General features: G+C 36.1%; 1 protein-coding gene across 3 annotated transcripts; it reads right to left on the bottom strand.

The window, feature by feature from the left end:
• Positions 1-616: 616 nt before the first annotated feature.
• On the bottom strand, positions 617-26,116 carry Bpnt1 (3'(2'), 5'-bisphosphate nucleotidase 1). Of its 3 annotated transcripts, XM_026387980.2 has the most exons (11): positions 26,037-26,116; positions 24,785-24,863; positions 19,654-19,781; positions 15,142-15,246; positions 13,995-14,102; positions 11,542-11,590; positions 10,190-10,281; positions 9,082-9,126; positions 5,983-6,180; positions 3,680-3,785; positions 617-1,458 (listed from the first exon to the last, which is right to left on the bottom strand). In XM_026387980.2, the coding sequence occupies exons 3-11, from the start codon at positions 19,771-19,773 to the stop codon at positions 1,310-1,312; spliced, it is 972 nt and encodes a 323-aa protein (XP_026243765.1). In that variant the 5' UTR covers positions 19,774-19,781; positions 24,785-24,863; positions 26,037-26,116; the 3' UTR covers positions 617-1,309. The 3 variants fall into 3 exon arrangements, with proteins under 3 accessions (XP_026243765.1, XP_026243764.1, XP_026243766.1); XM_026387979.2 differs by lacking the exons at positions 24,785-24,863; positions 26,037-26,116 and adding an exon at positions 24,185-24,326; XM_026387981.2 differs by lacking the exons at positions 9,082-9,126; positions 24,785-24,863; positions 26,037-26,116 and adding an exon at positions 24,185-24,326.

Here is a 26,116-nt window from a genome sequence, read left to right as displayed (position 1 = left end):
GAGAACTCCATTTCTGGATGAAGTAAATGGACCAAGGCAGTGATTTTCAAATTTTGCCAATTATCAGGATCATCTTGTGGGCTTGTAAAATAAATTAAGGAGGGATTGGGAATAATGAAGAGCTGTAGAGACACCATAGTTTTTTAGAGATAGCTGGAGGCATCAAAGAAGGCTTTGGATATACAGAGTTTGAGAGTTCTAAGACAGGTTTAGATTTTGGATTTTCTGAGCAAAAGGCCTTACATGAAACCACATGGATAGAATGGATCATCTGATGAGAAAGTAGTCTAGAACACAATCTTGGTGAACAGTGACATTTAAGGGAAGGAAGAGAAAGAGAAGAAAGGAGAATGAGTGGCTAGAAGGAGGAAAAATAAGGACAAAGAGAAAAAAGTTTATAAGAGAGAGTGCTCAACGGTGAGCTCTGAGCCACAACCCCAGCCCCATGATAGTATATCTTATAATCTCCCATTGAAAGGAACCAAGGCAACTATCCAACTGTTCACAGTTAAGCGTTAAAATGATGCCATAAGAATGAGTAAATACACATAGCATTTATAATTTTCAGATACTTAAAAAACTGGCAAATATAAAATAAAGAACTAGGATTAAATAATTTATTTTAAAGAAACTTTTCCCATAAATGTTTCATCAATGTACATAATAACATTATATGTATTCACAATTGAAGTAGGAACACCTTCAAAACTACCATGAAAAATGAGAGAGAAATCTTTGAACAATTAAGGTTCTGTGCCCTAAAGAAATCTGGTTTATAAGATAGGAATGTTGATTACACAAATGGCTTAGTCAGGACTAAACCTTTTTTTTTTTTCATATCTCCACATAAAAAGAAATATATTGAGTTTATACATTCTCCAGATGTAAAAATTGGTCCAGTTGACTAATCAAGCTAAATTCCTTTCTTCTTTTTTATTTTTATTTTTTTGGAGACAGGATTATGCTTTGTAGCCCAGGCTGTCCTCAAATTCCTTCATTCATGCAATTTGATCCTCTGGCCTCAGATTCCCCAAGTAGTTGGGACTATAGGTTATGCATCACTGTGCCTGACTCCCTGATTTTGTTAAACAGGAAAAAGGACACACAAAATTTATTACATGCCTAAGACAAAGTAGTATTAGACTCCAATAAAATGAAATTCTTTAACCCCATTTTCTATCTTTAAGTAACTACTATAAATCACTGATCAATGATGAATAAAGGTAGAATACTAATTCCATTCAATCAGTTTTTGAAATGTACTGTTTTGAGAAACAAGTCCTTTGGGCTAAAAAAATGAAAATTTTCTTTAAGGAACAAGTGCATTTTTAACAGATTCTGGAACTCGGCTCGCATAGTAGTCATAATTTCTCAGTGTAGCCAGGACCCCTGCGGAGTTCATATGCTTCACTTCCTTATTGTACTGAAGGGCATTTCCATGGATATCAGTTAACTTGCCTACAGAAAAAAAACAGCAATACAATGTTAACAGATGATTGGATCATGATACTTAGAGAATTTTTTTTTTGGGGGGGGAAGCGTTAAGCATTGAACTCAGGGCCTGGCATATGCTAGATATATACTCTACCACTGAGCTACATTCCCAAGCCCCTCTAGTTTATTTATTTTTCCCTTGAAATACTGAAGACAGAACTCCAGGTGTGCCAGGTAAGCACCCTACCACTGAAGTACCTCCCCAGCCCTTTTTAAAATTTTTATTTTGAGACAGGCTAAGTAGCACATGCTGGCCTTGAATTTGCCATTCTCCTGCCTCAGCTTCTTGAGCTGCTGGGACTACAGGCATGCTCCACCACACAGAGCAAATGTGAAATTTTTTCCTTTTCTTTAAACATTTTTATTTTTTTTAGTTGTAAATGTACATAATACCTTTATTTTATTTTATTTATTTATTTTTATGTGGTGCTAAGGATCGAACCCAGAGCCTCCCATGTGCATGGCAAATGCTGTACCACTGGGCTACAACCCTAGACCAAAGGTAAAGTTTTTAATTTAATTTGTGACTATAGAGCAATTTTAACTAAAAAGATTAAAAATATTTTTCTTGGGGCTGGGGATGTGGCTCAAGCGGTAGCGCGCTTGCCTGTCATGTGTGCGGCCTGGGTTCGATCCTCAGCACCACATATAAACGAAGATGTTGTGTCCGCCAAATACTAAAAAATAAATATTAAAATTCTCTCTCTCCCTCTCTCTCACTCTTAAAAAAATATTTTTCTTTAAGATCAAAATTTCATTTAGTATTTTCAACTTGTATTTCTTTTTTCACTTTATATTTTTTCTGGAGTTGGGGATTGAACCTAGGTGTTCACACATGCTAAATATGAACTCTACCACTAAGCTATACCTCCTCCCTCAAGTTTTATATATATATATAAATGTGTGTGTATGTATTTATATTTGGTATTAAGGATTGAACCCAGGGGCATTTAGCCACTAATCCACACCCCAGCCCTTTTTATTTTTTGAGACAGGATCTAGCTAAATTGCTCAGGGTCTTGCTAAATCACTGAGGCTAGCTTTGAATTTGAGATTCTCTTGCCTCAGCCTCCCAAGCCACTGGGATTATAGGTATGTGCCACCATGCCTGGCCAAAATTCTATTTCTTGATTAATTTCTCTTCTCAAGTGATTATTTTTCCTATTGTTATACTCCATTACCACATTCACATTTGTGAAAATGTTTTCATCCTACTATTTATTATTTATGCTTTATCTGATGAAAGTTTAGGTGCAGGATTAATATAATACAATTGTATTTTATGAAAAGTTTCATTTTGCATTCTAAATGTATGGACCAAAACAAAGTACTATTTATTTATTTATTTATTTATTTTTGGACAAAGTTCAATTTAACTTCATCACATGTTAATACTGTATGGATAAAGTAATATATTAGGAGAAACGACAGAATAAAATATTTGCTTATTGTCATTTAAAAAAAAATCTGACAGGGTTTTTGTTTGTTTGTTTGTTTGTGGTGCTGGGGATGGAACCCAGGTCCTCACACATGCTAAGCACATGTTCTACTATTAGCTACACCTCCAGTCTCAGACAAGGACTTATTTTTATTTGTTTATTTATTCAAAGGCAGGTTCTCACTATATTGCCCAAGCTGGCCTTGAGCTGGAGACCCTCCTGCCTTAGTCTCCTGAGTACAGGGATTATAGGAGTACATTAACATGCTTTGTTCCTGACAGGAATTTTCAAATGCACTGCTTACTTCTGATGTTTATTTGAAATTGAAAAAAAATCATCTCACTGTGTATATATTTGTAATATATTTTCAGTAAGATTTTTAAAAATTCTGTGATATTTAGAACTGGTACTGAGATATTCACCATTTATAGCTTAAGATAAACTAAGTGAGGTCTTGTCATAATGATGAACACATTATTTTTCAAGGGAAGAAAGCATTAAAACCACAAGATTAGGGTTAAATTAACTGTATGAAGATCCAAGTCTGCAAAAGAGACAATAAATTCCAGAATAATAAATTTGCTGAACATCTACTTACTCATCTACGAATTAGGTTTTGGACTGGATAATCTCTAAGTTTCCCTCTAACTCTTATATCCTAAGAGTCTAGGTAAAGTAATATTATTAAAATATCATGTTTCAGCATAATATAAAAACTAGAATTCTCCAAAATAAAACAGACTAACCTCCCACAGCATGTAAGATAACTTCGGGAGCACAAGTGTCCCATTTCTTACATCCAGGGCTTGCAAATACATAAGCAGAAGCTTTGCCTTCGATCAGCTGAATGATCTGTGAGGTTAAAAATAACAATTATCCCTCAAGCATGAAATGACTGAGATACAAATAAGAAAGACTTCTTTCTTCTATCAAGGATACTTCATCAATTCCCTTGTTGGACTGAGGTTAAAGTCTTTAGCAGGCTTAAATGACACAAGTATTATGAGGAAGTATGATAATATTATCATAGATATATGATAATATATGACAATCTGAAGGGGGAAAACCAATCATAAAAGCTACAGACAGACCATCTGAACAATCTCCATATTTCAAGTTAGAGAAAATAAACTTTTCTTTATATTCAATGTTTTTTCTTTCTTACTAGAAAAGCAATATATATCATTAAAAATATAAAATTTTTTAAAACATCTAAAAATTGACCATGATTAAGTAAAGGATAAAGAAATATCAAGCAGTACCATAATGCAAAAATTGTAGTAAGGTCTAACAGATGTGCAGTGTTCACTAGTCTAACAAGTACTTTCACAGGTCTTCAGGATCAAACATGTTGCTATTTCCATTACCAAAACACAAACTTGTAAGTAGTTATTCCAATATTTCCTAAAATGCACATATAAAACTGAGGTTGCTGATAACTTTCACAACTCTAAATGGCAATTTGCTATCAAGTTAATTGTCTTTTTTGGTTACTCTGTAAAATAATTATTACTAAAAAAATCAGACTTCAAATATTCAGATAAAGGACCAGACTGAGGACCAGAATGAGGAAAATCTCAGTGGACACAAGAGTACCAAATGTCTTTCAGAACTGTTTATGAATACCTTCACACATTTCAACTAGTTGCAGGCTTTTGAGTAAAAGGTTTTCTTTCATTCAACAAATGTTGCAAGACTAACATTATAGATTAAGTCTAACATTATATATACCAGTTTGTTTGTTTTTTGATAGGAGAGGGCTATAGCTTTCCTTAAATTCTCTTAATGTAAAAAAGTTGAGAACTGCCCAACAAGATTCCCCCCTCCCCCCACAGGAGAAAGGTAGAGATATGCAGGATGAGAAATTGATGCTTCTTAGAAGAAAGGTGCTCCTTGGGAATAAAAGAGATGATGGGCTTTGGTGATTACAAAAGTTAGGGGCAAAGGGGAAACATATTTGTCGTTATTTATTCAGTGAATATGGGGAATATATTTTCACTTTGAGCATTGCTTCTAAAGCACAGGCAAAAAAAATGAATTCCATTCAGTTCAATAAATATTATTTGCCTTTCCTGTGTTATGTACACATGTGTGAAATGCACACACTATTGCTTAAGTAATGTAGTTCAGTATCATTAGAGCTGATGTATGAATTGTAGGATGACATGAGATGAGGCTCGGGATGTACAGGAGCCAGGAAATAGCAGGCTTTCACTCTGTTATTAAGTTTGGATCTTAACTGTTGTGATGGGGAACCATCTAAGCATTTGGGACAGGGAGAAGTTTTGCATTTTTAAATTGCTCCAGTAGCATTTATAAAGAATAGATTGAACAGAGATCACTCAGGGAGCTATTATAGCAGCTCTTGTGATGACGAGAGATTTCAACTACGGTGCTGGCAGCTGAGAGGACAAGACAAGACAAGACAGTAGGGAAGAATTGTATGGATAGTATAGAAGGAAGAAATCTGGGATGACTTTCCCAGTGTCTGGGTAAAGCAATCAGGAAAATGATGGTGGCATTAACCAGACTGCAAATAAGGAGAGGAGCATATCTGGGTGCGGTTAAAAAGAGAATAAGGTGAAATTGGACATGTTGAATTCAAGATACCTGAGGGATATCATGATGATATCCAGGGATAATCAGATGAGAAGAGATCAGGGCTAACAATGTAGGTCAAACTGTGTCCCATTTCACAATTCTCTCAGAAGGTTGGAAGCCTAGAGTGAAAGAATGGGGAAGTAGACAGGAAGGGCACAGACAAGAATGTCCCTAGGGTCGGCAGAAGAAAGGTCTAGGAAATCATCAAGGAGGGTCCTTGGTAAGAGTCATGGGTTCCTATATATCACTTAATAATCCTGGACTCTGAGATGAAAAAGACTTGAACCTAAAATCTTTAAAAATGTAAATGTTGCTGAATGTGCTTTTAGTGGCAAATTATAATCTTTAATCCCTTCTCTTTAAACTCTTTTTCACATGTTAAAAGAATTCAGTATTTCCATCAATGATTCAGTTGAATTCCAGAGCAGATGACAGATCTTTTTCATACCTTATTTCCTGCTCCTCCTACTCGCAGCACATCATCAGGGTTCATAGCAGAAACACAGTCTGTAACCAACTTGTTGCTATGGGATCTGGTAGTTGTGATAATGTGTTTCCCGGCAGGGACTTCTTTCAGCTGAAACCCAAAGGCACCTAAACCTAAAACTCCCCAGATTGTCCTCCCCAACACAGCATCTGGTCCTGCCTATGTAAATGAGTGAAAAAACAACAAATCTTATAGTCATTTGGAGAAACACATTAGTCATAAATGAAATATTTAGTTACATTTAATTAAGGTTAGAATATTTAGAATATAGGATATTTCATTATAAAAAAGAAACACAATTAATGTGATAAAGTACAACAATATCATTGACAAAAAAATTTTCCTGACATAATGTGCTGGTTATTCCTAATGTTGTTTTGGTTAACAGTTTCAAAGTACTAGGGAACTTCTGGTTATTCCCTGAGTCTTCAGGAAAGGAAACATCACATACTGATTACTCTCTCTGAATCATCCAAAGATCTTTTGGCTGTATTGGAAATACCTGTTTTCAAAAGGTACTGAAGTCTTCCGGAAAATAAACACTATGTATTGATTATGTATTGACTACTACTATTCAGTATTCAAGAAACAGTAAGGATCATGTTACTCTGGCGAGAATGGATTTTGCTACTATAGAGAAAGCAACTGAATAGGCTGATACTGAAGAACAGCCATAGATAATGGGGTCAGGGTTAAGATTTTACTGACAATTATACTGGTAAAATGACAAATATAATGCAGTCTTAGAATTCATATTTTCCTTTGCAGAGCTCAAACAATTTTCAACTACAATGTTAAAAAGTATACATTTCACATGAAAAACATAACCTGCATTACATGGAAAGTAAAACTGATATATAAAATAATTAATCCAAAGTTATTAAAATATGATACTAGGATTGGGGTTGTAGCTCAGTGATAGAGCACTTGCCTAGCATGAGTGAGGCCCAGGGTTGGATCCCCAGCACCACATAAAACTAAATAAGCAAAATAAAGGTATTATGTCCATCTACAACTAAAAATATTTTTAAAAAATGATACTAGTATAGTAGATATACATTACAGAAATTGTATCTTAATCAACATGAAGCATGTACCAGGCACCACACTAAATTCGTAACAGGTATTATCTCATCCAAGCCTCAAAGCAACCCTATGAACTTGGTATTATTATACTTATTTTAAGGATAGAAAAGAGATTGGGAATCATTAAGTAATTTGACTGTGGACTCTAGGAAGTTCATGATCAAAGTGAACTCATAATCAAACTGAATTCATCTGTCTCATCTGTGCTTTTTTTCTTTTCTTTTTTGAGAAAGGGTCCTGCTATGTTATATTACTCAGGCTGCTCTTGAACTCCTGAGCTCATATGATCCTTCTGCCTCAGGTTCCTCCCAGGTAACTGGACTACAGGCACATGCTACTGAACTAATCAGAGCTGGTGATATTCACTACATTATACTGTCTGGGTTTACTCATCACAAGTGTTTTCATATGTATCATCTTATTTGTCCTAAAGCAGTACATGGGGTGTTGTTAGAGTAAAATAAATTTATTATACACCATGGGTTCTTTGGGAAGTGAATTCCAAGTTGGATAAATGTCAAGGTGGGTTCGTAGGAACAATACCTGTAGAAAGAAGCAGGTATGTGCAGATGGCAAAAAGCGAGCTATAGGGCTGGGGATATAGCTCAGTTGGTAGAGTGCTTGCCTTGCATTCACAAGGCCCTGGGTTCAATCCCCAGCACCACAACAAAACAAAACAAAACCAAAAGTGAGCTATGCTGCAGCCCAACAATATCTTCCGCAAACCCTGTGGAAAGCTCTGGAGCTAGAATAGTTCTTCAGGGCTGCCCCAAATTGGAATGAAATTCTAGGCCTTTATACTCCTGCAGTGACCATTTCTGGTCCTTGGAAATGAACTGCCTTGGGAACAGATAAGATGCTGGAAGGGTGAGGCAATCTCCAAAGAGGCTGACTTTTGACAGTGCTCTCTGCAATGGGGCAACAAAGGAACCAATAAAGAAGTACTGGTGCTCAATATGTGTGTGTATGCATCTGCTGTTCCCTCTTGAGCCTACACTGCAGGAGGGGCTTGGCATGTGAAAAGTACACATGGACCCTGTGGTGGCTCTTGGTACCCATTAAGCTTTAGCTTGCTCATTGAGATTAATTCTGTGCCTAGCTAGACACAAATATTCTGCTCCCTAAAAAGTCATACTACTGCTATCAATGAATATGCAGACAAAGAGGTTGGGTACAAAGAAACTGGTGACCTAGTGAAATTCATGCAGTCCATGATGCAGCCAGTTGGCCTTCCTCTGAGCTCCTGCTCTCACAGTTTCTCATTAACTCTTTCCTTCAAAGTCCCCACACTAATTTTCAGAGGGTAATAAAGGGTGGCATTTCACCTCACAGATGAGTTAAGATTCATAATGGTTAAGAAGCTAGCTCTGACAAAAGATTGACTGGGTATCTTTGCACCATGCCATGCTGCTCCCGTTACATGCCTATTGGCTTTAGTGCCTGTTGAAGCATAATAAAGTTTGAATTAAGTCTTTCATCTAGCTTAAGAAAGCAATATGAAATATTAGTAAGGCTTGGACCTGTCTTTGAAAACCAGCTCTGCCATTTACCAATTAGATGACAGTGGTAAGGTAATTGCTTCAGTTTTCTCTTCCTTAAAGGGTTGCAGCGAGTATTAAAAGAGATAAGGCTTGAGCCTCGCAGCATACTGTAAGCCCTTAAGCTCTTGATAAATTCAGCTATTATGACAATGATTATATAAAATGGAATATTCAGCCTTGAATACCATCAACATGGCTGAACAACTTTTCAACTTCCATTTGTTGCAGCAAATGTTAAAGCATATGCAAACAAGAAGAAAAAGAGGACAGAGTGTAAGAAGGGAATGTGGCAAGGGGAGAGGTAAGGAATAGAAGATGCTGAACAGGAGAAAATGAACTGGTACATGGGATATACAATAACTACCTACGGGACCAGAGTGCCTATCTCTTTTCTACCTTCTAGTGAAACCAAAACCCTAACTATTTTTCTCACCTTTGCTTCATTCCTGTGTTCCCTTAACTTCTGCTTTTCATTGTTCTGTGGAAAATGAATACAATTTTCGAATCTCAGAAAGAAGGGATAAAAATTAACAATTCCTAAGCATTTAGCTCTTTATTTTTGATGAAAGATTCCATGCATTATAAGGTTTTCTATGAATTAAAGGCCCCTCTTTTAAGTAACAGTATTGACTTAAAGTTTATATAAAAATAACAAGCCATATCTGCATATAATACTGTATAAATATTAAAGCCATATTATAAGAAATTAATGGACACATAATCAATTCAGTGAGAGGCTTAAATTATTTTGGTATGTTCTAAGAAATGCATGATTATAAATCAAATTTATACAAATAGCAGGAAAAAACAAATTCATATTAGAAGTAAAGATTGATCCTGCTCTTAAATCAGAAATTCAGAAGTAATAGTACCCAGTCTGATTACTTTGTTTCCTCAAAGTTCTATCAAGGTCACATTTAATACCTTATTTTATCTCAATAATTTCCTTTAAGATGTAAAGTGATTTAATGATAAATTTTTGGTTTGAAATTAAACTAGTTTCTTGTTTCTAAGGAAGACAATTTCTTTGGAGTGTACTAGAAAGTCAAAAGCAGATTAAAGAGATGAAATAAGAGAAAAAGAGTGCAAGAACACATTCAGTTGTTGTCAATGTTGACTGTTATTTAGGCACATATTACTTAGAAAGCACATATTACTTAGAAAGCAATGTGGCTAGCATCTTTTCTAGGTTGAAATGCTTCATTTCTTTAATAGGCTTCAAGAGACCTGTAAGTCAGGTGTCTTGATGACCACAATAATCAAGAACTATATCAGTAATTCTCAAACTTCTGCACTTGAATCACAAGTACATAAAAAATATAATGCATATAGTATGTCTGTGTATACATATATACATATTTATACATTCCTGGTACCAATGCCCCCAGAGGTTAGGGTATGACCTGGGAAATCTGTACTTTAAAAAGTTCCCCAGATGACTGCCTATGCAACCAAGCTAGAAACCACTGGATTAAATGACATCTGGAATCATAACTCTCTATTTATGTAATACAATATTTCTGTATCACTTATAGTTATACCTGGTAGTTGTAATATGGTTGGTTAATAATGCCTGCTATGGCTTTTCCTTCATAGGCAATTCCAATAAGAACCGTTACATTGTCAAGAAGACCTATAAAAAAGAAGTATCAGTCATATCTTTCTCATGTTATGACTCATCATCAATACATCAATTGCTGCAAGTTATTTTTCAGTAAAGATAAGGAATGTGCAATGACTTCCATTATCAATCCTATTTATGGCAAAATGCACTAATTATAAGATAGCTGGCCAGTGATGGAAATAGGGTCTATGGACATTTAACTGAATTGATAACTATGTCTCATTAGTACAATTTGTAAAACAATTAAATGAAGCAGCCACAACTCCACAGCCATTATCATTAGATTCCTCTATCCTTCTTCCACCATTATTCAACTCATTCTTACCTGATGAATCACTGTGTACTCCTAAATTATTCTCTAGACTTCCATTTCAAACCTCTAAAGCAAGGTTTCCTAAAGAGGGGGTCCATAGACTATCAAGCAGTTCTATAATTAACTGATATAATTTTTACAATACGATTCTCAAGCCTTTTCCCAGAGGTATCGAGTGAATCAAAATTTGGGAGGTGGGAATCAAGACTTAAATAACTTTCTACATTCTCTTATACACATTAAAGCTGTATAATAATAGAAATAAGTGCTTCCTTATTTCCCAAAGGATCATAGAGATGTTTCAGTACAAAAACACTGCTTGATTCATTCATCACAGACATGTTTCATCCAAGAATGAAGGTTTTTTTTTCTTGTAATCAAGAAAATTTTTCTTTTTTTAAACCATGAGCTGAGAACCAATGTAAGAAAAGCTATGTAAAAGCTCTACTTCAAAAATAAAACTCTAATCTGCTAAAGCCTACAACTCTGGCTCTAAGCCTAGTCCTTCTTACTTTGATGTTGCCAATTTTATTTTCAGTTTGCTGCTTTCTAATTTTTCTCATCTTTGAAACCTTCAGAAGAAGGGAGCATGAACAAGATGTATATGGGATAGTGGTGGTAGTAGAACAAGGACAGCAGAGCTGAATTTGTTATCATTTTCTACCCCAATAAAGCTGGGGATTCATTATAGTTCCTTTGGTAACACTGGTCTAATGTGATAGATATTCTCATCTGGGAGACATTCAGGCTTGTGGGGCTGGTAGATAATGGCACAGTAGTATTTGAAGGAGATGAATTTCTCTCTCTCTCAGCACTGATCCCAACTCTCCTTTTGTCTTAATAATCATTGATGTGTGATAAAAATTAGCTACCACGAGCGGCTTTTCATGTAATATACAAAATATAATATTATATCCTAGTCTTACTGCTGTGAAATACAGAAAGAAAATACCAACCTTCAGTATATTCCTTGGTACCATCCAGAGGATCAACCCAAACCACAAGCTTAAAAAAAAAAAAAAGGAAAAAATACATATAAATGAAGTATACAAAATTCCAAAAAAAGATTGAAACTACTCATTTTACATTTTTGAAATTATATTAGGGAAAGCTTAAGTCAATATCAGTGTTAGGATAGTGACAAAAAAAATCTAAAGATTTTGGAATGATGCCGGGTGTGGTGGCACACACCTGTAATTCCAGCTGCTTGGGAGGTTGAGACAGGAGAATCACGAGTTCAAAGGCAGCCTCAGCAACTGTGAGGCGCAAAGCAACTCAGTGAGACCTTGTCTCTAAATAACATAAAAAATAGGGTTGGGGATGTAGCTCAGTGGTTAAGCGCCCATGAGTTCAATACCCAGTACCACCAAAAAAAAAAAAAAAAAAATTTTGGAATCATGGAAGAAGTCCATTTAAACTGGAGAAAAGTCTGATTCAAGAATCTATAATACTAAATAATTAACTGCAAAATTACTGTCACTTGAACAATGCCATGAACACTGACAGGTGGTACAGTAAAAACACTCAAAGTGGCACCAAAAATGTTTTGAACAATGTGTGGGTGCTATTCAGTTTTTTTAGTTTTCTTCTTTTTTTTGTGGTGTTGGGGATTGAACCCAGGGTCTTATGTATGCTAGGCAAGCACTCTACCAACTGAGCTATATCCCCAGCCCATTTTTTTTCTTATTTTTTCTCCCAGTAATCCCAAACTGCTGGGATTATAGTGCTAAGGATTGAACCCAGAGCCTCGCTCTACCCTTGAGCATTTCGCTCTGCCCTATTTTTAACACCCCCACATCCCATGCTGGGGATCGAACCCAGGCAAGCACTCTATCACTGCTACTCATTTTTATATATAAATGCTGATTATTTTTTAAAGACAGTCTGATTACTTTAAGGACACATTCATATAGACCAAAGAAAAATAAATAGTTCATAGAGCTGGCAATAAAATAAAGGCTTAATGTTTATGATTTTCATCATTTAGGATATGCTGCCATTTACTACTAGAATTCTAACACTTGATGTGAATTTGTGATAGGCAGCATGTTTCTTTCTTTCTTTGGTGCTGGAGATTGAACCTACTGTCAGTCACTTAGCCACTGAGTTACATTCCTAGCCCTTTATTATTTTTTGAGACAGATCTCACTAATTTGCCTAGGGCCTCACTTTGCTGAGACTGGCTTTGAGCTTGTGATCCTCCTGCCTCAGCCTCCCAAGCTGCTGGGATTGCAGGTGTGTGCCACTACACCTGGCTTGAGATGGCATATTTCTGATGGAAGACACCATGTTTCATTTTCTTTGTATCTTCCACAGCCCAAAGCAAATTGCCTTACCTAGGTGTTCAATAAACATGTTTAAAATGATTTAAAATTAGAAAACTAAAGAAGTGTGTTTAAATCTGAGGTCACAGATTAATTTAATTTAAACAACCATAAAAAGAAAGATGAAGGGCTAGGGCTGTAGCTCAGTGGTGAAGCGCTTGCCTGGCACCTGTGAGGCACTGGGTTTGATCCTCAGCACCGCATAAAAATAAATAAGTTAAACAAAGGTATTATGTCCATCTACAACTAAAAAAAAAAATTTTTTTAAAAAAGAAAGTAAGATGATTTTTATGGCCTTATAACATAAGGTAGTAATTGTTTCGTCTTCTTCCAGCACCAATAACCAGTGAAATGTTTTGCTACTAAATTTAATAAATAACAAATAAGATTTTTTCTATGTTATTTATTTATTTATTTCTGTAATATTGGGTATTAAATATGGAGCTCATGCATGCCAGGCAAGTGCTCTATCACTGAACTGTATCCCAGGCTCTTTCTGTTTTTTGTTTTGAAACCAGGTCTTGCTAACTTGTTCAGGTGGCCTTGAACTTGCAATCCTCCTGCCTCAGCTTCCTAAATTGCTGGGATTACATGTATGTCACCTTACCCAGCCTGAAAGTATTTTTTTTTAACTTTATTTTATTTGTTTATATTTTTATGTGGTGCTGAGGATTGAACCCAGTGCCTCACACATACCAGGCAAGCACTCTACCACTGAGCCACAACTCCAGCCCCTGAAAGTATTTTTAATCATTATCTCAAATGAGGCATGGTGGTGTGCACCTGTAATGCCAGCAACTCAGGAAGCAGGAGGATTGTGAGTTTGAGACCACCCTAGGCAAATATAATACTCTTGTTTCAGAGTAAAAAGGAGACATAGAAAAAGAAATTAAAAAGGTCAGATATTTCATATGATTGCCTGTTAACTTCTACTTTGGCTCTGAAAGATTTCAAGTTCCTTCTTATTCCTATTTTATAACTACTAAATTTTTATCTCACATGCAAATTTTATTTCCTTGACCATGGCAAGAAACACTAATACAGTGTTTCACTTTATACACTCTAAAGTATTGATATAGCCTTACGTCTTCCTCTTTAATAGCACTGTACTGTGATGGGCATGGTTGCTTCAATATTTCCTCCCACTGACCATCTTCAATCAGCTCTTGATCCACTTCTTCAGGAGGGAGATCCTGCAGCAGAGATAACATTAATAGTTACTGAAATTGTTTAATGTTCACTCTCAGTAACAAAAGAAATGCAGTGTCACAATTTTTACTAGTCTTTCTGTTTACCATTATATTTAGATCTTTTAAAGCAAACCCATGGTGCTGGAGATGTAGCTCAGTAGTATAGCACTCACCTAGAATGCTTAAGGTCCTAGGCTCAATCCCTAGCACTGAAAAAACAAATCAAATTTAATAGAAAACATGTTTCTCAAAGTCAATTAAATGGTCTCAAGTTCATTATACTGAATAGGGTTTAAAAGAGAAGATATTTTAACAAACTTATTTTTTTTTTAAATGTATTCTTTCTCAATTATAAGAGATTTCAATTTGTTCACTTTCAAAGTGTTATGGTCTTTGGATAAGTGTGGAAGGAGGCCTAATTAAAAAACAAAAAAAAAACAAAACAAAACAAAAAAAAAAACATCGTATTTCTAAGTTCTAGAACTTTGCTCATCTTTTTTGTCTTTGGGTCTGAACTCAGGGCTTCAAGCATTCTAGGCAAATACTATACCCCTGAGATCTACTCATCTTTAGTTTATATGCTGAGTATTTTAACAGTAACTATGTCTTCTATAACTAAGAATTGAGATACCTGGCCTAAATATGGACCAAAATGTTTTTCTGTGGTACTGAGTATTGAACTCAGATGTGCTTTACTACTGAGCTACATCCCCAACCCTTTGTATTTATTTTTTATTTTGAGACAGTATCTCACTAAGTTGCTAAAGGCCTTGCTTGCTTGACGAGGCTGGCCTCAAACTTGCAATCCTCCTGCCTCAGCCTCCTGAGTTGCTGGGATTACAGGCATGTGACACTACACCCAGCAATCAAAATGTTTTAAGATCAGATCCTCCTTCCAAAGGACAGAATAATTACTTCTGTATTAAAGCACTAGATATAATGCTTAAATTTGAATAGTGATATATAAACCAATGAGGTGTCACTTACAAATCCATATGGTAAACACAGATTAAAAATATATCATGTCCCTGACAACTCTTACCTCTTCCCCTATAATTGTTAGCTTGGGGAATTTCCGTGCCAGTGAAGAACATATGCTCATCTGTACTAGTCGGTCAGCTTTAGTCTGCAGGTCTGTTGCAGAGGTCTGTAACAAAAAATGCAAACTTTAGCAGAACTAATGTAAAATAAATTGTCCTCTAATTCCTAAATGCATGTCTTTGTAATGTATAGTGTACTGTCAATTTTTTTTTTTTGAGAGAGAGAGAGAGAGGAGAGAGAGAATTTTTAATATTTATTTTTTAGTTTTCAGAGGACACACCATCTTTGTTTGTATGTGGTGCTGAGGATCAAACCCGGGCCGCACACATGCCAGGCGAGTGCGATACCGCTTGAGCCACATCCCCAGCCCAGTACTGTCAATTTTTAGAAATGCAGAACTTAACACCAAATGAATCAACTAGTTTCTTGGCTTGTTGTTTCTCATAGGATTAATAGTGGTAAACTGTGGAAGTAAATTTTTTTCAGTGCTAGGGAACAAACCTGGAGCCTCAGACATGCTACCCATGCGCTGTACTTCTGGGCTACATCTCCAGCCCAATAGTATGTAAAGTTTGGAAAGGTATTTTTAAAATATTTTGAAAATTCAGAAATTTCTTTTATAAGATCTCTAGATGGCCAGACATGATATTGCATGCTTATAATCTCTATGTTTAGAGAGGCTGAGGCAGGAGGATTGCAAGTTTGAAGCCAGCTTAGGCAATTTGATAATACCTGTCTCAAAAACTAAAAAGGGTCTGAGAATGTAGCTCAGTGGTACACTCGTGGGTTTAAGCTACAGTAGTTGAGGTGGTGGTGAGTTGACAGATCGCCAGATATCAAGCTTTGGCTTAAACAGATTAAAAATAGGAAACTTAGTGCTGGAGTTATGGCTCAGTGGTAAAGCACTTGCCTAGCATGCATGAGGCACTGGGTTTGTTCCCCAGCACCAAATAAAAAACTAAATAAACAAAATAGAGGTCCTGTGTCCAGCTACAACAAAAAGTATTTAAAAAAAAAAAAGATAGGAAACTTATAACATTTCAAAGCCAAGTTAAATACTATATATTTTAATACTGGGAAGGTGTTCCTTACAGGGATTTTTTTCAATGACTGCCCCTCAGATTTACTAGTGTACACAATTCTTTCTTATTTCTAAAATCTAAAATGAACTCTAGTAGTATTTAATATATGGCCTACCTATGGTACCTTACTCAATCCATAGGTCAGAAAGTTATACTAGTGAAAGGCAGTGGAAAATTTTGCAATTGACTCCACAATCTCCTTTGTTAAGTTTGCTTTTGGAGAATTATGGCATGCTGTAATTTATATAACACTGGTTAGACAGATTTACTGATCATCTTGAACAGAATCTTTAAACTTCTTTGCAATGACCTAACAAGTGACGGTGAATATAACTTTTATGACACATTGAGATTTGCTGGTTATCTCAATGCAAAGTATTATTCTACTAGAATATGAACCCACAAAGAGGTTTCATTCTCTAAAGAACTATGCTAGGCAACGGTAGGTACTTTATAAACGAAACTACTTAAATGAATTGTTGGGTTTGGAGATTAATTATATATCGATTGAGTCTGAAGACCACTGCTGGAGAGAGTGAGTGGGGGGAGGGAGAGACAGAGAGAGAGAGAGAGGAGACACACTGACAGCCCTGCATTCAATTATCTGGGAAAATATATCCCAATTCTTTTCTTCTCTAAGATAAATATTTCCTGGTCTATCAACATAATGCTGTACCTCATCATTGTGAATACCTTGTACCTGATTTCACCTTTGTTTCTCTTAAAATAAGGTGTCAAACAGGTGAACATAAACATAAAGTATTAGAAATGACAGTACTGAGGATAATGAGATTTTTTTTTTTTTTTCCAATCTTGGACACTGTACTTCTAGTATTCCTTAGCTTCAGGATACAAAGTTATACAACATAAAACCAATTTAAACAAAATAAATGATGCTGAAGAAGGAAACAAAATAAATGATAATCTAGAAGGAAATGAACCAGAATATTGGCAATGGTTATATGATGGATGGTCTCTTTATTGCTTGGTATTTTTCTCAATTTCCTATTTTTAATAGGAAAAAAAAAAACCCCACCAAATGAAAACAGTAAGATGAGAAGTCTTCTGAATGCAGCTGTGTACATTGTATGTGGCAACAAAAACCTTTTTTCCAAACAAATTTGAATCAGATTTACCCCATATTACTTCAACATAAATATAAAATTTTATAATTATTGCTGTTACAATACGTTGTTGGATTTGGCCCTCTTTTCTCAGAAGTCACAACTACTTTGAATACTTATCATGGGATCCAATACATCAACCAGCCCTTCCAGTGTCATTTTATTGACAAATTTGGTAAGTGTGTTTTCTATAGTGGCCTCTTCCAAAGTTTTGAGAAGATACATTCAATAAAATTTTACTGGCTGAGCATAGTGGCATACACCTGTAATTCCAGGGACTTGGGAAGTTGAGGCAGGAAGATTACAACTTTGAAGCCAGCCTGTGCTACTTAGAGAGACCCTATCTCTAACTAAAAAGAACTGGGAAGGTAGCTCAGTGGTGGTGTCCCTGGATTCAATTCCCAGTAAACTGTAATTGAGTGATTAAAGAGAATGGGACAGTGTCAGGAGCAATCCTGCATCCTGCCAGCAAGGATACTTTTCCGGGCTGAAAATGAATCAAGAATTAAAATTGTAGGGTAATGTTATTTGCCTATTTATGAATATACCTAATGGTGATTTATGATGGGGAATGGGAGACATCATCTATTATTAATAACTTGAATCTTCTAAAATAGACAATGGAACCTGTAACAAGTATTTCCCTGAAATCATGATACCGTATATTTGGGTCTGTATGGTCTGGTCCATAAACATATCAAAAAAAGGAAATGGACTTATTTCACTTATTGAAGTGAACATTCTACCTCTGAACTACATCCACAGACTTTTTTGTTTTTTATTTTGAGACAGGGTCTTGCTAAATTGTCACGGCTGGCCTCAAACTTGCATTCTTCTGTTTCAGCTTCCCCAGTAAATGGGACTGTAGGTGTGTGGCATTGTACCTGGCCATATTTCAACTTATTTCTAAGTTGCTTTTCTTTTTTAATTTTTTTTTTTAGTTGTAGATGGACAGCATGTCTTTATTTTATTTTTATGTGGTGCTGAGGATTGAACCCAGTGCCTCATACGTGCTGGGCAAACTCTTACCACTGAGCTACAGCCCCTGCCCTTTAAGTTGGTTTTTATTCATACATATGGCTCTCTCTTCAGTGCAAGGAATAGAACCCAGGGCCTTGCACATGCTAGGTAAGCACTTGCTATTGAGATACATCCCCAGTCCCTCATTTGTTGTTATTGTTTTTTAAATAATATCAGCTATACATAGATGCCTGACTTATCCTAAATGAGTATCTTAATTATAACTTATTTCTATGATTCTATTAAAGCATTGTTGTTTTGAAATGGGGGTCTTTCTATGTTGCCCAGACTAGTCTAAAATTTATGGGCTACAGCAATTCTCCTGCCTCAGCCTCCCAAGTAGCTGGAACTACAGGCATGTTCCACCACATCCAGCTTTTAAAATACTAATGGAAAATTACATTCTTTTTTTTTTTTTTTTGCAAATTACATTCTTTGATTTTTTTCAATTATAACACAATCTTTCTTAAAGATGACGCTAAACGTTTAAAGAGAAAAGACAGCATACAGAAACTTATATTTAAGATACATAATGTGAACTAATAATTAAGTCTTGTGGCATATTTCAAACTGGAACTCATACATGGTAGTATTTCCCTTACAAACCGAATATTACTATAAAATTTCTAATAATTTTTCTAAGTTTAAAATTATCTAGTAAAAAGAAAAGCTTTGGTTTCTTTCTTTCATATTTTTTTGGTACTGGAGATTGAATCCAGGGGTCCTCTACCTCTGAGCTACGTTCCCAGTCACCCTTTATTTTAAGACAGAGTCTCACTAAGTTGCCAGGCTGGCCTTGAACTTGTGATCCTCCTCCCTTAGGTTCCTAAGGTATTGGGATTACAGAGATGTAATCTGTAATCCCAATAAAGGTATTGGGATTACAGAGATGTAATCTGTAATCCCAATACCTTAGCCTAGCAACAAACCTTGTTTTGAGTCTTTTCCATAAGGAAAAATGTATTGCTTTTAGTATAAGGAACAATTATTTAAATGCCAGATTTTATTAAACACATCAAGTTTCCTAAAGATTGTATTGTTCTGCATGTAACAGATTAGGATTTGTCCTAGGGCTGGACATTGGTCAAAAGACCCAGTCACATAAATAAAGATTTGAGGTGAAGTCTGGAGTCATTTTCAAAGCAGATACGTGGACCATCTGAGCTAAGGATATTGGAATTTCCACAAGGGAACCATCAATTATTTTAGCTGTGAAAGTTTGTCCAAATTCTTTAGCTAAATCTCAAAGAGCAAATAAAGGCTACTATGAAATAAGACTTGCAATACCTTTTCCACGATACCCAGGTCTCCTTCAGCAATAACACGTCTAACTATAGTTCCTGCCTTCTGAGCAATAGAATACGCTGAAGCTACCAACCGCATCAACACAGTGTGACTCGAAGCCATGATGCTCCCTAAAAGGAAATCAAGAAAAATGCTTTGTTACTTTAAAAGCCAAATATTGGTTTTACATACTTGAATTCAATTAGATGCATATTTATTAATTGCTTACTTTAACTGAGTAGGTTCTTTAATAAATATGTACCTAAAGAGACTTGGGCAGGGCGTGATAGTGCATACCTATAATCCCAGCAGTTTGGGTGGCTGAGACAGCAGGATAATGAGTTCAAAGCCAGCCTCAGCAAAAGCAAGGTGCTAAGCAACTCAGTGAGATCCTGTCTAAATAAAATACAAAATAGAGCTGGGGATGTGGCTCAGTGGTTGAGTGCCCCTGAGTTCAATCCCTGGTACCAAAAAGAAAAGAAAAGAAAAAAAAGAACGATATGGAAAAACCTCAATTTCAGCATTAACTCTTTCCTATAGCATTTTTTTCTCTCTGCAGATGGGACATTTCAAAGCACATTATGATGAAAAACTGGCCCAAAAGGCTCAGCATGTGAAAAAGTTTTGTGTGTGAGATATATAATGTGCAAAGGCTACGGAAGATGTTTCAGGGGCTAAAAGTATAAGATGTAACATCTGCCTTTAATGGGTTAATATTTTGGTGAGTTGTGCAGGATATAATATAACCTAATGTCTAAACCTAAACTGGCTTCAATAGGTTAAGGGATTAAAGTGTATATATGGGGTAATTTAAAAGAAGAAGGGGGCTGGGAATGTTTCTCAGTGGTAGAGCACCTGCCATTGAACAACATGTTCATGCAACTGTGCAAGGCCCTGAATTTGATCCCTAACATCACACACAAACAGGTTAAGGATTACACATTATTACAATTATTTTCTGAAATTCAATGAATATTCTTTTAGAGACTGAGTGAAATTTAACCTGTTTTGTTTACCCCGTCCTCAACAGTAGCCAAACAAAGAGAAAAATCATCATAACTCGAGTGAAGATAATCATCTGAAAAAAAATTATGAGTGTCAGGTAAGTCCCTAGCTCAGATAAATGGAAACAAACAAGCAAGCAAATCCCCAACTTGTAGGATTAAGTATATTCCTTTTTGAAAATACAAATTCAAATCCTGGAATTTTAGTGACTGCTCTGGATGCTGGGATATACCACCCAGATTCCCTTCAGACCAAAGGGCTTACTTCCCCAGCTGCTAAGATGATGGTCCCTAGCTGTCATCTTTCTTTGGGAATTTATCTGCTAAGAAAAGTCACTTCATCTGAAGCTTGTCTACAGGAGGGTTTAAAGGCCACTGCCCACCCAACTGGCTGCCACCCCAAATCTGAAGGGTCATCCCAACTTTTGAGTACCCAGGGAGAGACTACTGAGTTCACAGTTGAGACTGCATCCAGCTCAACATGCCCCCTCCTACTTCCTTCCCCTTCCTCTTGGGATCAAAAGAATACTCCCTAATAAACCTCTATCACTGTCTCAGAGTGTTCATGGAGAACAAAACTAAGATAAAAACTTTCAGTCTGGATATGTAGCTCAATGGAAGAGCACTTGCCTAGCACACCCACGACCATGGTTTTGATATCCAGCACTGCACAAACAAAGAAACAAAGGAACAAAAATTCTGTAATTTCTAAATCAAATTGGATCAACAATATTTCATTGCAATAAAGCCACATATTATTATTCTCTGCATACAGGAACTATATATATAAAAAATAGTACAAACCTTGATTCAGCAAGTCACTGTGCTGTTACAAATTTCTGACTGAATACTTACTTTGATGTGCCTTTTAACCCCTTTACATCTTTTTCTATCACTCTCATTCTATTTATGAGAATTATTAAGATAATTAAGATAATATACAAGTGAAAAGATGGAATTGAAATTGATTTATGGTAATGAATATCATATTGTGACCAATAGCTGTCTAGAATTAAGATGAAAATAAAATGGGTTTCTGTGGAATATATGAATTCTGTTTACCTTATTATATCATAATCAGGCTAGATTAATTTTCTTCACATACTATATATTATACATGGACTAAACTAGCTATGATCATTACCAATTCAGGAGCACCACAAACAGAAAACATACAAAATAATTTAATAAACATTTCATTGGCCTTACTTTTGCTCCTTTATATCAATGGCCAGCCATATAGCTGATATATTCTGTGCTGGAAAAGTAGTCTTCAGGCAATTAATTAATTCTATCTAGATGTTTTAACCATTGAGTATATTTTAACATGTCCATATCTTATTCAGTTTCTATGTTATGAAAGACTTCCTTTGTGATTGGAAGGTCATTTTTCCTTACTATCTGGTAGCATTATAACTTTTCACAAATATCACTTACCTTTGAGCCAGTTAAGCAATCATTTGAGCCTTGTCAGGCTTTGGGTGTGACTAAAGCACTTTCCCTTCTGTTTGCCAAGTACACTTTGTTTTCTTCTTCCAAAGAAAAACTTTCAGGCTTAGGTGTCTACTACCTTCCTCACAAAATGTACACTGTACTTACGAACCATCATTTAAAGCTAACATGGAAAACGTACGGTTTGATAAAAAAAAAAAATACTTATAAACAGTTTCCACAAATCACTTTTATTGACAAAAAAGGAAATATTTCTTCCTTTGTTTCTCTAAAGTACTCCACTTCTGGTCCAAAAGGAATTAGAAATGATATATTACTATCCCCCAACCTAATAATTTTCTCATATTTTTAAAATAAATGGATACAATATTGGTTCTTGTTAAAAAGATAAATGTAGTATTACCAAAGCACAAACTCTATAAAAGAGGTTCCTATTAGCCTTTTTAAATTGTGCCCTAAACCAGATCCCAAATTAGAATTATCTTTTGATGTTACCTGTGAATTAAGAGTAAGACCAGAGGCAAGTTAACTTTCTTTTTTTTTAATATTTTATTTTTTAGTTGTAGTTGGACACATATCTTTATTTTATTTATTTTTATGTGGTGCAGAGGATCGAATCCAGGGTCTCGCACCTGCTAGGTGAGCGCTCTACCGCTGAGCTAAAACCCCAGCCCCAAGTTAACTTTTTTAAAGTTCAAATTAACAACTGTACTTCTTTCTCTATCAGTTTTATATCTTCTGGGTCCTAAAACATTACCTTCCATGAGCATATCTTTTTCTAAAAGCTTAGTTAAAAATAGTGGTTAAGGGCACAGAATCTGGTCCCAACTACCTGTGTTCACATCCTAGCCCTGGCACACACTAAGTGTGTGACCTTGGGAACACCACTTAAATTTTCTGTGCCCAAACTTGTAAGTGTACATAACAATATTACCTATAGTACAGAGTGGCTGTAATTATTAAGTGAGTTACATATACAAAGGACTTGTCCCTGTAGGTGAGCATCAAATAATAATGTCTAGCCATCATTAAAATCTTTTGTCCTTATTTTTGGCTATCCACCAGGGACATGGGACAGTGTTGAGGGTAAAAAGTTCCTACAGCTTCTGCAACAGTATTTTAACCTTAAGAATGTAATATGATACCCAATATGACCCTGAATCATAGCACAGGTTCTTTTCCCATATTTTTTACTGGTTCATTACAAAAGGTTCTTTCTTTAAATAACATTTTAGGCTTAGAGTAAATATGAAAAAAGGTTTTACAACACGTAAGGCAATCAACCTAACCCTCATCCATTTAAGAAATCCTTACCGTTGCCAACAGAGCTAGCTCAGAAAGATGAAAAAATAACAGGAATCAAATGACCAGTTTCTTCTCATAGCCTGGAAGAGGATCTTTAATAATTCAACATAAAGATAGTGACCATATGAAGATTAGGATCTAAAAATGACAGATGTGTTCCTAATCAAAATACTGTCTTTTGGAGCTGTCCTAAACCACACAAGTAAAACAATGAGAAATGATCGTTTATTTTAAAAATTATAAGAGGTAAGAAAAATTTTGTCCAGTTTTCAAGAATGTGAGGAACATGTTCCAGAGCATCTTTGGTTAGAATGAAAAGCCATGAAACCTCTTAGGAGGGCTTTGAGAACCTCAATAAAAGTAACATGTATACATCTTATGAACCAGCAATTATATTTCCAGGAAAATCCAAATAAATCACTAAGACCTATAAATATGTAGAAATGGCAACTGAAAGAGTATTGGCTGTTAAAATGAAATTGAGTGTTACATGTAAGAATTTCTAAATTTGGGTGCACTAAGGAGCTCAAAGTCTAGGTTTGCCTTGTTTCTACAATACAGAGCGATAAAAATACCCACGAAAATGTTGACACTCAAGATTCTAGGTCTAGAAATGGAATATCCGGAAAAGCACTCTGATTCACATATACTTTCTTTTCTTTTTAAACATAAATTCCTTGAATGTCCTCTTATCTGTGCAAAGGGGTAGAGTTAAGGGTCAAGATTTGCCTAAGGCCCTTCTCTCACGTGACAGGGACGGGGAGAGCACTTACTTTGTCAAATTTGCAAGGACAGCGGACAAATGACGCTCTAGGGGTAACCCAACTGGGTTACCAAACCACAGGTCCCTCGGTAGGTCCAGTACCGCGTTTCCGTGCAGCCAATAGGTCGTGCTGGGACAGAGGGCAAACCTACCTCAGCGACTGAGCATGCGGGAAATTCGGCGCAAGCGCAGAACAGCCACTTCCCAATTGCTGCTTTGGGCTCCTGACCCGTCAGGAAACTCCACTTATCCGTGTTTTATGCAAAGTCTCTGTAGTGCAAAAGCTCCTGATAAAAAAGCAAAAGCTGCATCTACTTTTTAGGGTAGTTTCTGGTTTCAGGTGGCTTCCAGCACACGTGGTACAGTTTGGCTTGAACCAAATTAATAGCAGTTTGTTTGGGTTCAGGTTTTTAATGACTTGCCTTTATTAGACTCTTCAGAGCTCTCACCTTAGTTTTCATTTAAACAATATTTTACCTAAAAATTCATTGAATTATTTTGTGAGAGTGGTAATGAGTAATTTTAAAATTTTGTTCCTGTGTGCTCTTCTGTAACTCTCAAGCTTTTGTAAATAGAAACAAACCCTAATCTCTGTTTTTAAAATACTCACCAGAGAGGCTGGGGATATAGCTCAATAGTAGAGTGCTTGTCTAGAATGGAGGAGACACACTAGATTCAATCCCTGGTACCTTGAAAATTAAAAAAAAAAAGAAAAAGATTGTAATTGCACAAATACAAATGGCATGAATAAGGACAATCACAACCTACTCTAAGCATATAATAAGTGGTAAGAGAAGTCTGCAGGCATCCTAGAGAATAGCTATCTTCCAAGTGTTGGTTGCATCCTCTTAACAGGTTTTGCAAGGCAACAGCATAGTTAAATTAAGCAAGTTGTTAAAGCAGAGGCTAATTAGGAGTTTCTATGTGTATACATCTTTGTGCTTCTTTGAGATTATAGTTATAAAATAGATCCTAGATAGGAACTGCAGGTCAAAGACAGAGTGCCCTGGAGCCTAGATGACTGGGCTTGAATTCAATCTCTGCTACTTCTTGGTTGTATGATCATGGAAAGTTACCTTACAAAAAACTAGGAGAGAGCTGATAGCCAAATCACACTAAGCCAAGGAAACTTCATTCACACTCCTGTAGTGTAAGTAACTGAAATGGCCAATGTGGTCCAAGAGTCCCTAGTAAAAGTCAATTATAACTTTCTTTTATTTTTTTCAAGCTGGGGATTGAACCCAGGGCCTCATGCATGTTAAATATCTGCTCTATCACTGAGTTCCACCTCCAGCCACTTCAATTAGATCTTTAAAACTCAAATTTATAATGGCTGAGGATGTGGTTCAGTGGTAGAGTGCTTGCCTAACATGTGTGAGGCCCTGGATTTGATCCTCAACATGGCTGGAGTGGGGGGGGGGGCACACGACCCTCAATTTGTTGAAGTGTTGTTGATAATATTTATATGGAACTGTGTTCTCCCTAAAGCAGTGTTGCCCATAATGGAGTTAATGCCACTGTAATGTCTATTGAGAGCTTTACCAGTGATTAAATCAAATGAAGATGTGCTGTTGTGTAGAAGATACCAAATTTCTAAGGCTTGGTATAAATAGAAATTAGCCTGTCAATAACTTTTATTGATTATATATTAAAGCAACAGCATAAATATATCGTATTAAATATACTTTTTTTTTTTTGCGGGGGGGGGGGGATACCGAGGATTGAACTCAGGGGCACTCAACCACAGAGCCACACCCCCAGCCCTATGCCTTAATCTGTATTTTATTTAAAGACAGAGTCTCAGTGAGTTGCTTAGCGCCTCGCCATTGCTGAGGCTGGCTTGGAGTTCGTGATCCTCCTACCTGAGCTTTCCCAGCCGCTGGGATTCCAGGAGTGTGCCAAGATGTAAACGTACACATTTTTAAAATCAAGGCTCTGCGAT

This window comes from Urocitellus parryii, chromosome 9, assembly GCF_045843805.1.
Source record: "Urocitellus parryii isolate mUroPar1 chromosome 9, mUroPar1.hap1, whole genome shotgun sequence".
NCBI lineage: Eukaryota > Metazoa > Chordata > Mammalia > Rodentia > Sciuridae > Urocitellus > Urocitellus parryii.
This window is presented reverse-complemented; position numbering and strand designations above follow the sequence as displayed.

What these genes read in the sequence shown, in the direction of transcription:
- Bpnt1 (XM_026387980.2), bottom strand. Translation starts at nt 19,773, where the DNA reads ATGGCTTCGAGTCACACTGTGTTGATGCGGTTGGTAGCTTCAGCGTAT. An exon ending in AACACAGGAATGAAGCAAAG is followed by an intron (nt 6,181 to 9,081) that starts GTGAGAAAAATA and finishes TCATTTACATAG; the next exon opens with GCAGGACCAGATGCTGTGTT. An exon ending in TATCTTACATGCTGTGGGAG is followed by an intron (nt 1,459 to 3,679) that starts GTTAGTCTGTTT and finishes TTTTTTCTGTAG; the next exon opens with GCAAGTTAACTGATATCCAT.